Here is a 14,437-nt window from a genome sequence, read left to right on the forward strand (position 1 = left end):
AAAGAGAAAGTTCGTAAGACCCCGAGGCTATAAAGATGCTTGTCCTCTAATCAAAGAGGTACATTTTATTAAAAAAATTTAATATGTATTTGAGAGAGAGAGAGAGAGAGAGAGAGAGAAGGGGCAGAAGAGGAAGAGAAGCTCAAGCAGGCTCCATGCCTAGTATGGACTCGATCTCATGCCCAGGAGATCATGACCTGAGCTGAAATCAAGAGTGGGACTCTTAACCGACTGAGCCACCCGGGCGCCCCCAAAGAGTTACATTTTAGGCCAGCAACGCTATCTGCCTTAGGCAGCATGGGTGGCAAAGCTTTAGAACGATACTGATCTGGGGCAGCAAGGTGGAGTGGGGTGGGGGGGCAGGCTACTGGTACCCCATGTGTTCCCCCAGAGCCTGACAGAAGGCGCACAGCTTTTGATCCAACGGTTCTGAGAACTTCTGAGAGAACTGTAAGAATCACATGCTTAGATAACAAGGGTTCACATTCATAGATTTGAATTCTACCCAAAGGAGATCAAATGTATCAGTTTAACGGCGATATAGAAGAGACAGCAGCTATTAAAATAGGGAATAATTCAAGAGGTCTACCTTCGTGGTAAGAAAACACACACGACACCCTTAAAGTTACATAATGTGATTCCATGTGGGATCTACAGAATCGTGGTTAAGCACAGCATCGATGCAATTCATAGAACCACCCTTCTGTGCCATTTGAAATGCCTACGTGAGCCTGGATGATGAAGGCCGTGGTAAGAAAGAAGAGTCGGTCCTGGATGGAAGAACCAGAACCTTGACCCCTTCAGACCAAGTCAGTCTGGCTCCTTCACCCAACACCAAAGCTACGAATCCTCATAATTTCACCCTGGCCCCGAGTACAGGCCAGGAGGTCGGACAGCACTGGCCATCCCTGGTCACAGCGGGAAGGCAGCCCCAGACAAGGGAAGTTCCTTGGCTAACTCCCACGGCAAGTGTCTAGAACACTCGGGCCCGAAGATCCATGCTGCCACCCCCAGCGAGCCTTTTCCCCAGCCCCTCCTCCTCTGGGCTATAAACTGGTCTTCAGAGTTTAAGCAAAGCATGAAGCTTGGGGCAGAGAAGAAAAATTCTAGTAGTTTACGGCGTTCAGTAAATGTTGTCATGTGCTCCTTGAGGGATTCTTCTGTTAATTTACCTAACACCCTTGTGGGGATGGGGATGGGGATCACCCCCATTTTCCAGAGGGGGAAACAGGCTCCCAAAAGTTCAGTAACTCAGTATTACAGCTAGTAAAAGACAGAACTGGGGTTGTAACGAAGCAGCTTGATTTTGGAGCCCCTCTATTTGACCAGTATCCCCACACCGAGAAGGTAGAGCAGGCCAGAAAAGAGAAGCCCCTGCCTAGTGCCAAGGCCCCCGGCCTCACTTGTGTGGTTCCCTGTCACAGCTCATGCCCCACCAAGGCCTTTAGAAAAAAGATCGAAAGTCAAGTTTGGACTCACCTACCAGATTATTCTCTCCTGTCACCAGAGGCTGAACCCTACCCCACCCCCCCAACCCCTCCCAACTGCTACCCCTTCCCAGCCTAGATCTACAGGTCAGTCTGGAAAGGTCTTTGTGGCCAAGTCAGAGATGAAGGCCTAGGTCCTACAGGGGCACACGAAAGTCAGCAACACAACCAGTGTTGGTACTGAGCTGTGGGGGGGGCCAGGCTCACTGTGGCAGCCAGCATCAGGGCCAAGAGGCTGCTGTGTCAGCCCGGGAGTGGACTAGTCTGGCGGGGGGGGGGGGGGGGTGGCGTGTGCTGAAGGAGGGGAGAGGGAGGCTGGCGGGCCCCAGCATCCTTTAGCGGGAAGCTGAGGCTCAGAGCAAGACTGAAGAGTTCCTTCAAGGCCCCAGGAGCTCTGGGTGCCCCTTCCCCATGGGGAGCTGAGCAGCGTGCTGTGAGAAAGTCAGAACTCCCAGGTCTGGGCGACAGGGTCAGGCCTTCACGGGCCATTTCACCCTCGGGGCTCCCCATTCCTACCTACTGGGGCTCGGACTCTGCTGTGATTGTACCCTCCTCTACCCTCGCTTATCTGGTTCTCTCTGGAATGCCGTCTCTCCTTGCTGAAAGGCAAAGTCTCCCGAATCAGCCTTGGGAGACACCGGACTCTGCCCAGGGCGCGGCCCATATTAAGTATTTGTCGAAGAGGTCACGGTTCTGACACGACAGACCTGACACGAAGGAACACGCTTCTGAGACCGAATCTTTCTAGTCGCCACGAATAGCTTTCCACACCCGCTGGGCAGGCTGGACACGGTGCTTTATTGAGCCCAGTCGCCCTCTGTCGCCCTCCTGGAGCTTCTGGGCTTGGCTTCGCTCAGGCCCGCGAGAACCCCGACCCCAAGGACCAGGGCCACAGCCACCAGCAGAAGGACCACCCAGAGGAGAGGCCTCTGGTTAGCGTTCCTGGGGGAGCCTGTGGGAGAGAAGGGGTTCGAAGGCTTGCAGGGCTGAGCGAGGTGCCTCCGACCGTCTCCACCCACCAGACCTTTGTGATGACGCCCGGCAGAGCTGAGGCTGTCGTCCCCCCGGGTCGGGTGGGCCGTCTTTGCCCAGTTCCCTGCCCCCAGTGCTGTCGCACCCTTTCCCGCCTGCACTGCGGCGGAGCGTCCCCCGGCAGCAACACGCCTGCCGGTACCTGTGGGCCCCAGCGGGGGCTCCTGCCCGGAGGAATCCTCAAAGTCCACTGGCCCTGGAGAGCTCACGAGGTTCTGCGGCCTGGTGGCCATGCCGCGCGGAGTGTACGATCGTCGCTGTCCTGGGCGGGGGAGGGGTGGCATCGTGGGCCGGTCTCTGGCCCAGAAGCCAGGAACAGGCCTGCGGCCAGAAGAACGAAGACCACCCCTCCGTCCCGCCCCGGACTCACTAGCGGGCCTAGAGCTGCACGTGGTCGAGCACGTCTCCAGCCCCGAGGGGCAGCAGGCGGAGGAGTGGCAGAAGAAGTAAACCTGGCGGGAAGAGAATACGGTCAAGAGCACGGGGCCAGCTTGGAGCCACGGACAGGAAGCACCAGACCTAGGAAGCACCCAGAATCCAGGGCCTAGGCGGAGTCCACACGGCTGCCAGCTGTCCGGCCGCCCGGCGGGCTGAGGTCTGGCTGTGTAGACCAAGACCAAAACCACGGCCTCGCCTGCTGAGGGGCAGCGCCAGAACCGTCGTTTCCTAATTTGGAACCTGTGCCTCCCCTCCTTCCCGGTGGCCCAAGTCTGCAGCCGGGTTCCTTGCGGGCAGGCAGCTCGGCCTGGGAGTTGGCCCCAGCCCTCAGCTTCTCCAGTGTGGCCCCGACTGCTGAGTCCCCCGGCAGTGCTGGCCTCCGAGGAGGTGGGGCTCCGCCAGGCAGCCGGGGGACGGGCTATCCCCGCTTCCAGAAACAAAGCCAGGGGCAGCTCCCAGGAGGAGGAGAAGAAGCCGGAGGAGCAGAGCGGAGCTGAGCCAGCCCCTGGAGGCCCAGCCAGCAGATGCACCTTCATCCAGCAGGCGAGAGGCTCTTGGCTCCCGAGAGGCAGGAGGTAAAGAGGAGAATGAAGCCACCCTCACAGTGCTAACCGGTGACGTCTGTCTGCACCTGGGCTAATAACGTGCGGCTGCTTCGAGATCCAGAGTTGGCTGTATGTAGTCTTGTGAGGGCATCTTTCAGTAGAACAAATTCCATGGAAGCCTAGGGCCTACGGGGTCACTTGTGCATTCTGCAGAAAACCTAAATATGCCCTAAGTGGACCCATTTACCTCCCGGAGAAGTTGAGAGATTATAAACATTCCAAGCAGAAGTGAAACGCACGCTTTCTAGAGTCAGAAGCAAAGTCACTCTGGAACACCGTGAACAGGGTACAGGTTTAGGGTTGGTGGCATCCATACTCCGGGTTTCCCTTCCTCCCTCTCGAGTGGTCTGGAGGTGGCCAGGACCTGGCTCACCACCCTCCACGAAGCCCCGTCTGGGGACCTCCGGGGACCCACAGCTTGCGGGGTGCTGGAGGACTTCGGGGACCAGCTTATCCCATGGAACATTCGGGGAGCAGGCATTCCGAGGCACTTCTCACCTGTCCCCTGAGGGCCCTCTGGGAGTCAGGGTCCAGGAGGGCGAAGGTGGTGACGGTAAAGCGCTGGTGGTGTGATGGGAAGGACAGCCCTGCCCCGTCTGAGGCTACCATTCGGGTCCTGTAGCTGTCACCGTCGAAAGGACACCTGAGAAGGAAAGAGGCCAAGGAAGCCGCAGAGGGACCAGGGAGGGGGATGGAGGGAGCCCCCAGGGCAGCCCCAGCCCCCACTGCCGCTCACCCCTCTGACAGGATGGGCCACTGAGGCTGCTGGAAGGGGCTGACACTGGGAGTGGCCCAGCACCGGTGCAGCAGCAGGACCAGACCGGGGTCTGTCCTGTCCAGGAGCCGGACCTCCACGGACACAGGCTCGCGGAGCAGCCTCACGATGGGGTAGTCCCCCTCCTCGTAGAAGGAGCGGAAAGTCTCATCTGCAGGGCGAGGGACTCGTGAGCCTTGGAGGGCTGTGCGTGGGGACACGGGGCAGGAAGAGGAGGGCTCCGGGGACTGTACCCGTAGCGATCCGCAGCTGGAACCGCAGGGGGCCGGACTGGATCACGGGGGCCGGCGAGGGGCGTGGGAAGATAGACGCCTGGAGCGGCAGGAAGTCACTGGCATTGATGGTACAGCGCACGTGAAGCCTGAAGTCCAAGTGCAACAGCACGGGGTGGAGAGAAGACCCAGAGTCAGCATGGCCTGCTCACTTAGTAAACCAGCCGCCAGCTACGTGGATGCAACAACCAGGGTGCGTGGCCCAGCAGGGTGGCCGGACCCCACCGAGCAAGCCGCTAGGGGGCCCTGCGCCCCCCGCCCCACTCACCTGCCCAGGACAGCACAAGCTGGTCACAGCGCCCCAGTGTCACCACTGTGCTTGCAGTGGTAGATGGTGGGCCCTGGGGACTGGGGTCTCTCTCTGGCCTAAGTGACACCGCATGCTCCCAGTGGGGGGGCCCACGTCCGGCCCCCTGGTGTTCTGCTAGGGAAGCGGACCCCACCCTACCCCACCCACCTTCACCTCCAGCTCCTAGGCGCTCTCCCTTTACTTCTGAGAGCGAGGCCCGCGCTCGAGGCCCGCGCTCGAGGCCCGCGCTCGAGGCCCGCGCTCGAGGCCCGCGCTCGAGGCCCGCGCTCGAGGCCCGCGCTCGAGGCCCGCGCTCGAGGCCCGCGCTCGAGGCCCGCGCTCGAGGCCCGCGCTCGAGCTGCAGACCCTGTCTGACCACCTGCCTATTCCCACCGGCTACAGCTGTTCCCCCTCACGGCCCCCTTCCTCTGGGAATCCCTGGAGCCCTGCTGGGTTCCGACTAGCTCCCACCACTTGTGAACCCAAGGGTCTACAGCACAGCCGATCTATCCCCACCCCCAACTACCCCCTGGCCTGTAGAGGCACTTAGGATTTTAAAGCAAAAGACACTTGGACCCTCACACCAGCACCCTTCCCTGGCCCTCAGGGCGGGTGGGGTGGAGAGAAAGACACCTGGGCTTCCGCTCTGTGCCAAGCACAGGATTTTATGCACAGATGTATTGGCCCCATAAGTTCAAGGGCAGGTGTGACAAGCCCAGCTCCCTCGGGGTGCCCACCCTGGCCTCCCGGGCTCGTTCTGCCGCCGGAGCCTGCAGGTCCCAGGGGCCCATTTCAACAAGAGGTAACCCTCTGCTCCTCCCTCCACCCCAGCACACCCTCCAAGAGTCCCCCCCCCCCCCCCAGGTATCTTCTGCTTCATCTGTGGCTTTGTGACCTCGGAAATGGGGAGGTAGCAACAGCCACACTCAGGGCCTCCACTTTTTCTAGGGGCCTCGACGAGGATGCCTGCAGCTTAGCTTCTGAGCTTAGTTCTTGGAGGAAAAAAGGCAAGTGCTGCTGAGGACCCTGGGGCTGGTGGGGGAGGCTGGGAGGAGCCCAGGGGCTCTCCTGAGATCACACAGCAGGGAACAGCATGGACGGAGCCCAGGTGGCTCCGCAGCCCGTCCTAAGCTCACCCGTGCTCCCCTCACACCCAAGCCCACAGCCCAGCCTGTGCAAGAAAGGGTGCCCTCACCGGAAGGCGCCATCCCGTGTGATGGAGCCCTGTGGCCCCATTCGGACGTCGATGTCTGACACCAGCTGGTTCTCATAGAGGAGCTGGTTGCCAACCACCTGTGGGAGAGGAAGGACAGCTGGGTGAGGCCCTCCAGGGGGGTGGTCCTGGGCACCAGGCCATGGCCCCACTCCTACCTGGACGGTGGTCCCACAGTGGGTCAGAGGGAATTGGAAGACCACGAAGGACCCCGTGTCCTGAGTCGGGGAGCAGCTGGTGGGGGCATAGGCCACGTGGATGTTGGCCAGGGTGATCCCATGTGCCAAGGCTGTTTCTTGGGACACCACCAGGACGAAATGGCCATTTCTGAAGCACTGGACAGTTGCTAGGACGAAGGCAGATCAAAGAGGCTGACCAGGACCTCGGAGTTAGTGTCCGTGCGGCAGATGTGGGGGGTGGGCTGGGAGACAGTACTTAGGTGTTGCCCTGGGGGTCGGGAGACCTGGCTTCTCTTACTCTCTGTGCCTGTGGTGGCTTGAGCAAACCCTTTACAGACCCAGATTTTCTCGTGCATGGAAATAAACTACGAAAGTAGGGGCACTGTTGAATTTGTCATCTAAACTGGGATGCCCTAGGGGTGTCTGGCTCAGCTGGACGAACATGGGACTCTATCTTGGAGTCATGAGTTTGAGGCCCACGTTGGGTTGTGGCGATTACTTAAATAAACTTAAAAAAGTAAACTGGAATGTTCTAGATCTAAAAGGATGGGGTACATGCAAAGGCAGATCTATTAGGGGGGCGCCTAGGTGGCTCAGTCGGTTAAGTGTCTGACTTCGGCTCAAGTCGTGATCTCGTGGTTCGTGGGTTCGAGCCCCACGTCGGGCTTTGTGCTGACAGCTCGGAGCATGGAGCCTGCTTCGGATTCTGTGTCTCCCTCTCGCTCTGCCTCTCCCCTGCTTGCGCTGTCTCTCAAAAATAAATAAACGTTAAAAAAAAAAAAAAAAGATCTGCTACTAGTTCCTTGGGACAACGGTTATCAGGCAAGCTGGGACCTGTGGTCCCCCCATCTAAAGGTCCCGTCTGTGGCCCATTCTCCATTCGGGGGCTCGGGCTCTCCTAGGGACTAGGTGTGAAGCAGTTGCAGTGTTGGGGGAGGGGCAGGGGAGGAAGCCTTCCGGTCCTCATGGCTTCCGGTTTCAGGTGTAGAAAGGCCTACCTGTGTTGCCATAGTAACAGGGAACCGCTCTGCTGTGGTCATAGCAGCAGCCAGCCTTCTGACAGGCTTCCTTCGAACCTCTTCTCACCACACAGGGGATGTGCCCAGAGGGCACCTGGCACTGCTCCCAGGTCAGAGGTGCCCCTGGGGAGGGGACAGAGCGGTGAGGACACAAGAAAGGGCCACACTGGGCAGGAGACTTCCAAGGGAAACAGAGGCAGCTGGCTTCCTGGGCCCAGTCAAGGGCAAACAGGCAGTTCGCTGCTCCAGAAGGCCCAGACACAGTACACGCACCGAGAAGTCCTACGTACCTGGGTGAAGGGGCTCGTCAACCCCCCAGTGTTCCAAGATGTCCCACTGGGGCAGAGTCAGGGTGGGACGGGTGGCTCCAGGTCTAAGGGGCAGCAGGGCAGGGGTCGGACGGGTGAAGCTGTGCTCCTGGGTGGGGCGGAGGGGCCGGGTATGAGGGGTAGGCAGGGAGAAGCCTGTGCGTGAGGCCAGGTGGGACTCCGGAGTCCAGGTGTGGCCAGGTTTAGGACAGATCAGGGTGACCTCTCCTGCCGCGTCAACTCGACCGTCGCGCAGCATGGCTTCTACGAACACCCTCAGGTGGAAGCGCCCGTCCTGCAGGTGAGAAGGTGACCAGAGAGCAGCTGGGTGAGGCCACCGGGCCTCCCAGGCAGAGGAGGGCGTCAGGCAGGGAGCTGGATTTGTGGGCTAGTCCCGGTCACCAGCCCACAGGCGGGCGTGACCAGCACAGCGATCCCGAGCTCCCTCTCGGGCTTGTGTGAGGTCAAGCTGGCTCCCAGCCGTGGGGCCTGCCCCGAGCTCAGCAGTGATCCCTACCTTCTCCAGCACGTGGCAACCTCTGTAGTCAGCGGAGAAGACGGCAGGTCCCAGGGGCCTGGCGGTGACCCAGTGGTAGCAGACAGAGCAGTTGTGGACCTCGAATTGGTTCCCAAATTCATCTGAGGCAGGGGAGACAGGGATGGAAGTTTGGGAGGGCCAGCAGTGCTGAAGGGTGAAGCCAGGGGCTGCTGGTGACCGCTGAGAAAACCCCACTCGGGAGCGGGAGACCCCAGCTTCAGCCTTAGCTTGGGGACTCGCTGCCGGTGTGTTCTTGGCCAGGCCCCTCCCCTCTGGTCTCAGTTTGCCCATCTGTAAGGGAATAGCTTCAGCTGGTCTTAGGATCCTTCCCGCTGTGGTTCCCCGTTAACAGTACTGGACGGCAAGCAGGAATGAAAACTCGGAGGAGAAAAGGTTAGTACAATCCCAGGCAGCAGGCTGGGTATTTGTTTTATTTAAAAGTTTTTTTTAAGGTTTCTTTATTCTTGAGAGAGATAGAATGTGAGTGGGGGCACAGAGAGAGAGACAGAATCGGAAACAGGCTCCAGGCTCTGAGCTGTCAGCACAGAGCCCGATGCCGGGCTCGAACCCACGAACCGTGAGATCATGACCTGAGCCGCAGTCGCTTTACTGACTGAGCCACCCGGGTGCCCCTGGGCTGGGGATTTTAGACCTGTTCTTGTAAAGTCAGGGATCCCCGTTCTGTGGCTGAGGCGCTGAGTGTGAGTCTTCTCAGCTGCACACAATGAGGGGCAGAAGGATTTGGAACTGGGATCTTGTGACCCGTCTGCCAGGTTCACTGGCCGTTGCAGTCATGGGGAGGGGGGGAACACCTGCTGGGTGTCCACCCACCTTGCCCGCCCAGAGCACCAGGGCACCCCTCGGGGGTGGGCATGACCCCTGAACTCCTGTTTAGGGCACATGGCGAGGCTGGGGTCACCGTTCCCATCTTACAGTTAAGGAAACAGGGGTTCAGAGAGGTCAGGTCAGTTGTTCAAGAACACAAAGTTGAGAAGCTGCAGATTCAAATCCCCCCTCCAAACCCACTCCCGTTTTCTCCGTACCAGGCCACAACCCCGGGGCCCTGCCCCTCGGAGGGGCCTGGGGGCCAGCAGCCTGGGCATCAGCTGACCGTGGTCACCGACGCAGAGCCTGGGCCCTAGTGAAACCAACACCTGCCTCTCAGCAAGATGGTCGTGAAAACTCGCCGTGGGAAAAGAGGCCCTGGGTGACCAGGGAAACTGAGGCTGGCAACTCACCTTCCTCCCTCCTCCTCCCCCTCCCCAGTGTGGTGACAGAGTGGGGGCCGAGGGGCCTCTCCTCGTCCTGCTGCACGGGAGGTGGGGACCCGCGTCCGGCCATGCTCACCTACGACCTTGAAGCGGACGGTCTGGCCCGGCCGGGGGAACACCAGCAGCTGCATGCCCTTGATCCCACAGTCAGAGCTGTGCCGCAGGCCCCGGAGACCAGGCTCAGGGTGCGGCTGCTGCCCCAGCCCCAGAGCGGCCACCAGCAGCAGCAGCAATGCCACGCAGCCATTCCAGACCATGGCCGAGGCTCTTGTCATCAAATACACCACGGCCACCATAACGATCCCCACTCACTCATGACCCGGTGACGCCCAGGCCTTATATGGGGGAGATGGTGACTGGAAACTTCTAGGGGCAAAGGGGGCCCACCTGGAGGAGCCTGGCCACCAGGGGCTCTGGTGAAATTCCCTCCCTGAAGGCCAAAGAAGGCACCCTCCCAGGCCTGGGCCCTGAAGGTGCTCTGAAAATTGCCCCTCACCCTGACTTCCTGCCTTCCAGCTGGGGGTTGATGCTGGCTCCGCTGAGTGATCCTGGCTGGGAGGTGGGGAGGAGGGAATCTTCTGGTACGGTTGAGGCTGCAGGCAGGTGGAGGGGGTGGTTCCAAGTCCCTCATCATCCCTTCCCTGCCCAGTCTGGCTCTCCAGGGCCTCCTGTCTGCACTGGGGCCTCCGGGCCACTGAGAGCTGCAGGGGCCGTGGGGGCGGGCAGCAGGCTGGGTTAATTTACTAACCGGGCCCTCGGACGGCTGTGCAGGCCCCAGAGGCCGAGACACTGCCCCTGCCCTAAGAGTGTGCAGATGGATGGTGGGTGGACAGGTTGGTAAACAGACTAGTGGCCCCTCACAGGGCTGTCCTGAGGGTCAGGACATCAATGGGACCGTGGCTGTTACTAATGGAAAATAACAAGGACGGACAATAAATATAACGGGGCCTCCTGGATGGGATCCTGGCGCAGAACAAGGACGTTAGGTAGAGGCCAAGGAAATGGACTTAGGTTCGTAACAGTGGATCGACAGTGGTTCATCAACCAATAAACGTACTGCCCCAATGTGAGACGGTAACTGTACGGGGCCCTGGGTGCGGGGAACCTGGGACCTCTGTGCTAAATCCTGGGCAGTTCAGAGAAGTAAAGTCTATTAACCACAAGCAGACTGGCTCACAGGTGGCAGGGCTCCCCACGTGCCAGGCTGTCCCAAAGCCTCATTACCGCCGTCCTCATGTCAGGGGAGCGCCTCGCCCCGGCCCCACCAGCCTTAGCCAATGCCGCTGAGCGTGGGCCACGGCAGCTGGCGCGTGGTGGATCGGTCCTTAAGAGTCAGGCTCCAACCCAGCCCCTGCTTCTTTCTAGCCGGGCCATGCCACTTTTCTCTGCTTCCTTTTCCGGCTTGTGAATTGGGGATGATAATCCAACCTCGCAGTGTGAACAGAAAGATGGACGGCGACGAAGAACGGGCGGGACAAGTTCTCTGTGGTCACGACTTAGCGCTTGGCGGTGACGAGGTCTGCCGTGACGAGAGTTTACGTGGGGGAAGCTCGGTGGGTCACCCGGGGTACAGAGCGGGTTAAGGGATGGGCCAGGCCGGGGTAGGGGTGGTCAGAAGTGTGGGGGGCACAGGGGATGGTGGTGGGGGTACTGTGTTGAGGCAGAGGGAATTGGGGGAGATGAAGGCATAGGGCTGCAAACGTGGACTTCAGGCTGGTCTGGGCCCCTGGAGGGGGTGGGGCTGGTGAGGGGGGTTTTTCCTGAAGGACAAGGGAAGGCTTTAAAGTTAGTTTGAAAGCATTTCAGACTTACTGAAAAGAATCTCCCTATACCCTTCACGTAGATTCCTTGAATGTTAGCTGTTGTTAAAAACAAGACAAAAGGGGGTGCCTGGGTGGCTCAGTCAGTTAAGCATCTGACTTCGGTATAGGGCATGATCTCATGGTTTGTGAGTTCGAGTCCCACATCAGGTGAGCTCAAGCCCCGCTTCCGGTGAACACGAGCCCTCACTCCCTTCTGCCTAGAAAAGTCTTTTTGGACAGCTCCTCAGGGCGCCTTCCTGTTAGACTGGATGTTGCAGGATTCATGAACGGTCGCAGAAAGCCAAGGGGACGTTTAAAACGTACTCAGTTGCACTTTATTTTTCAACGCTGTGTCTCTTCACGTTTGTTTTAGCTCTTCCTCTTAGCTCTTTCTGTTATGTACACAGACACCCACGTCCACACTTTCTCCCTTCTCATCTGAGAGCTGGTTGCAGATGGTCCTCCTTTACCCCCAAACACTGCAGACGGTACTTCCTAAAACACAAGGAAAATGATCCGAACCAGATCAACACTGGCATAGCACCAGTGTCTCACGTACAAACCTTACTCAGCTCCCCAACTGTCCTAATCGTGACTTTTACAGCAAAGGGCAAAGTTTGTTTTTCCTCGACTAGGATCCAATACAAGACCCAGATGGTGCTTCTTTAGGCTTTTCCGACCTGGCACAGTCCGTGATTCTTTGTTCTTCATACCCTTGATGTTTTGAGGAGTACAGGCCAGTTTCTTTACAGGATGGCCCTCCCTCGGCTTTGTCTGGCGTGTCCTCCTGCTTAGATCCAGGCTATGCATTTTTGGCGGTGTATTAGTTTGCTGGGTCTGCTGTAACAAAATACAGCCACGTAGGCGGCTTCAACAATAGAAATTTATTCTCTCACAGTTCTGGAGGTTGGAAGTCCAAGGCCAAGGTGTTGGCAGGTCTGGTTTCTCCTGCAGCCACTCTCCTTGGCTTGCCGATGGCTGCCTCCTCGCCGTGTCCTCATGTGGTCTTCTCTTGGCTCTCTGTGGGTCCAGATTTCCTCCTCTTATAAGGACACCAGTCAGACTGGATTAGAGCCCACCCTCACAGGCTTATTTTAACTTAATCACCCCCTAAAGGCCCTGTCTCCAAATACAGCCACATTCCAAGGTGCTGGGGGTTGGGCTTCCACATACGAACGGGGGGGGGGGGGGGTAGGGGGGAACAATTCAGCCCGTAACGGGCAGGAATAGCCTAGAAGTGACATTGTGTCCTTCTCAGGGCATTCTGTCAGGAGGCTCATCATGCTGGTTTGTCCTATCGCTGCTGATATAAATCCAAACACTTGGGTGGGATGCGGTCTGCCAGGTGCCTCTGCGGTCAAGTTACTGTTTCTCTTTGAACACAGGAGACACCTTGAGAGTGGGTATGTGACCACCTTGCTCCTTAGCAAACAGTCACCCACGGGTGCGGTGGTTTCCTGGCTCCATCATTCCTTCCACGTGTATCTGCTTTTCTGCCATAACAGGGCGGTCTCCCTGCGAGGAAACAGGGCTCAGGTGGTGGAGAACCCCCCCCCCCCAACCCCCGCCAGAGGAACGGAGAACCTGGATTCTGTCCTGTGCTCATTGCTCAGGGGCAAAGGGACCTGCTCCCACCAGTAAAGTAGAAATGGGAATGATTACGGTAGGGATGGAATCTGATATACAGAAAGGTCCCTGCACACGAAGGCAATGTGTCCCCCGAGGCCCTGGAAAGGCAGGAAAAGAGCAAGGGAACCTCCTCACGGCCAAGGGCAGAAGGATGCCTTTGAGAAAAGTTGTGCCAAGCTGTCCTGGAAAGGGGGAGCCCTGAACCCTTGGTTAGGATTCCAATTCTTGCAAAGGCTCATGGGCACCACAGCTCATCAGCCTAGGAAGGATGTCAGCTCCTCTGCTGACATTGGAGACCGTGTTGCCTTGATTTCCTCATCTGTGTAATGGGGCCAATAACTACCTAACTCGTAGGCTGGCTGTGAAGGTGAAATGAAAAGACCCACGTGCAGCGTTGAGAGCAAAGCCTGCATCACTTGAACACAGTGGCAATAAAAGCCACCACTGTTCTCACTGCGGAGGAAAGAGGGTCAGATCAGAGTGACCAGACTTGGGATTTCGGCTTCCCACTTGGCCTCTTTCTAAACCTCAGTTTGCTCATCTCTTCTTACCATTCTATTTTCTTCTTACCGTTTTACATTTCATTTTTTAAAACGGGGCTTCACTTACTTAATCTGTAACACGGAATTAAGAATAAGATCCACCTAGGGGCGCCTGGGTGGCCCAGTCGGCTAAGCGTCCGACTCTCGGTTTCGGCTCAGGTCATGGTCTCACGGTTTGTGAGATCGAGCCCTGCGTTGGGTTCTGCACTGACCACTCAGAGCCTGGAGCTGGCTTGGGATTCTTTCTCCTTCTCTCTCTGCCCCTTCCCTGCTTGTGCTCTCTTTCTCTCTCTCTCTCTCAAAATAAAGAAATAAACTTAAAAAAAAAGAAAAAGATAAAGATCAACCTCGCTGGGGTGCCGTGAGCCAGACGGGCTCACTGAGTTCTCCGTCCTGTCTCTCCTGCTCGTGAAAGCCAGGGACAGAAGGAGGGTGCCACGGGAGGACGGGGCCTCTCCTGACCGATACATGTGAAGTGCTGAGTGGGGTGCCTGACACGTAGTGGGTACCCCATAAATGTTAGCTAGGGCTATCGGTAGTGGGTTGGGTGGTGACCCCTCAAAAAATAGGTCTGTGGCAAAAGCCCTGGAAACGGGGAACACAGCCACAGCAGGTAATAACAACACCGACTTTGACGGTCTCTGAAGCACAGGGCTTGACTTTTCTCTCACAGAGATCTTGTGGTTCACCGCTTACGGTGTGGCCTTCAGTTGCTTCCAGAATGAGGTTCTCAGCCAATATGTGAGTGGGAAAGGCAAATGCAATCTGTCTGGACTCAGGAAGAGACTGAGATAAAAGCACACGGCACTGAAAATAACTAAATGGCAGCTGGTTCGTGCATCCCTGCCCCGTGGGGGCCGTGAGCTGAGCAGTTGGCTCATTATTTCCTCTGATCCTCGAAGCAGGAGGGAGGGAGGTCACGGAAGGCCCTCGGCTAATACCAGACCCCAAGGACCGTGATTGTCCTTTCCAGTGGGTCAGCGATCTCTGTGGTCCCCCTGAACCAGCAGCCCCAGCATCTCTTGGGGCACCTGATGG

At 58.0% G+C, this 14,437-nt stretch overlaps 1 protein-coding gene across 1 annotated transcript; it reads right to left on the reverse strand.

Annotated features, from left to right (window-relative positions):
- Positions 1-1,735: 1,735 nt before the first annotated feature.
- ZP1 (zona pellucida glycoprotein 1) lies at positions 1,736-12,786 on the reverse strand. The gene is given in 13 exon segments (XM_015075436.3): positions 1,736-2,332; positions 2,335-2,439; positions 2,662-2,781; positions 2,890-2,971; positions 4,061-4,205; positions 4,299-4,488; positions 4,571-4,698; positions 6,094-6,191; positions 6,270-6,457; positions 7,289-7,432; positions 7,600-7,912; positions 8,135-8,256; positions 9,503-12,786. Coding segments are annotated over 13 exon segments (1,956 nt in total). The 5' UTR covers positions 9,723-12,786; the 3' UTR covers positions 1,736-2,231.
- Positions 12,787-14,437: the final 1,651 nt, after the last annotated feature.

This window comes from Acinonyx jubatus, chromosome D1, assembly GCF_027475565.1.
Source record: "Acinonyx jubatus isolate Ajub_Pintada_27869175 chromosome D1, VMU_Ajub_asm_v1.0, whole genome shotgun sequence".
NCBI classification, from domain to species: Eukaryota; Metazoa; Chordata; class Mammalia; order Carnivora; family Felidae; genus Acinonyx; species Acinonyx jubatus.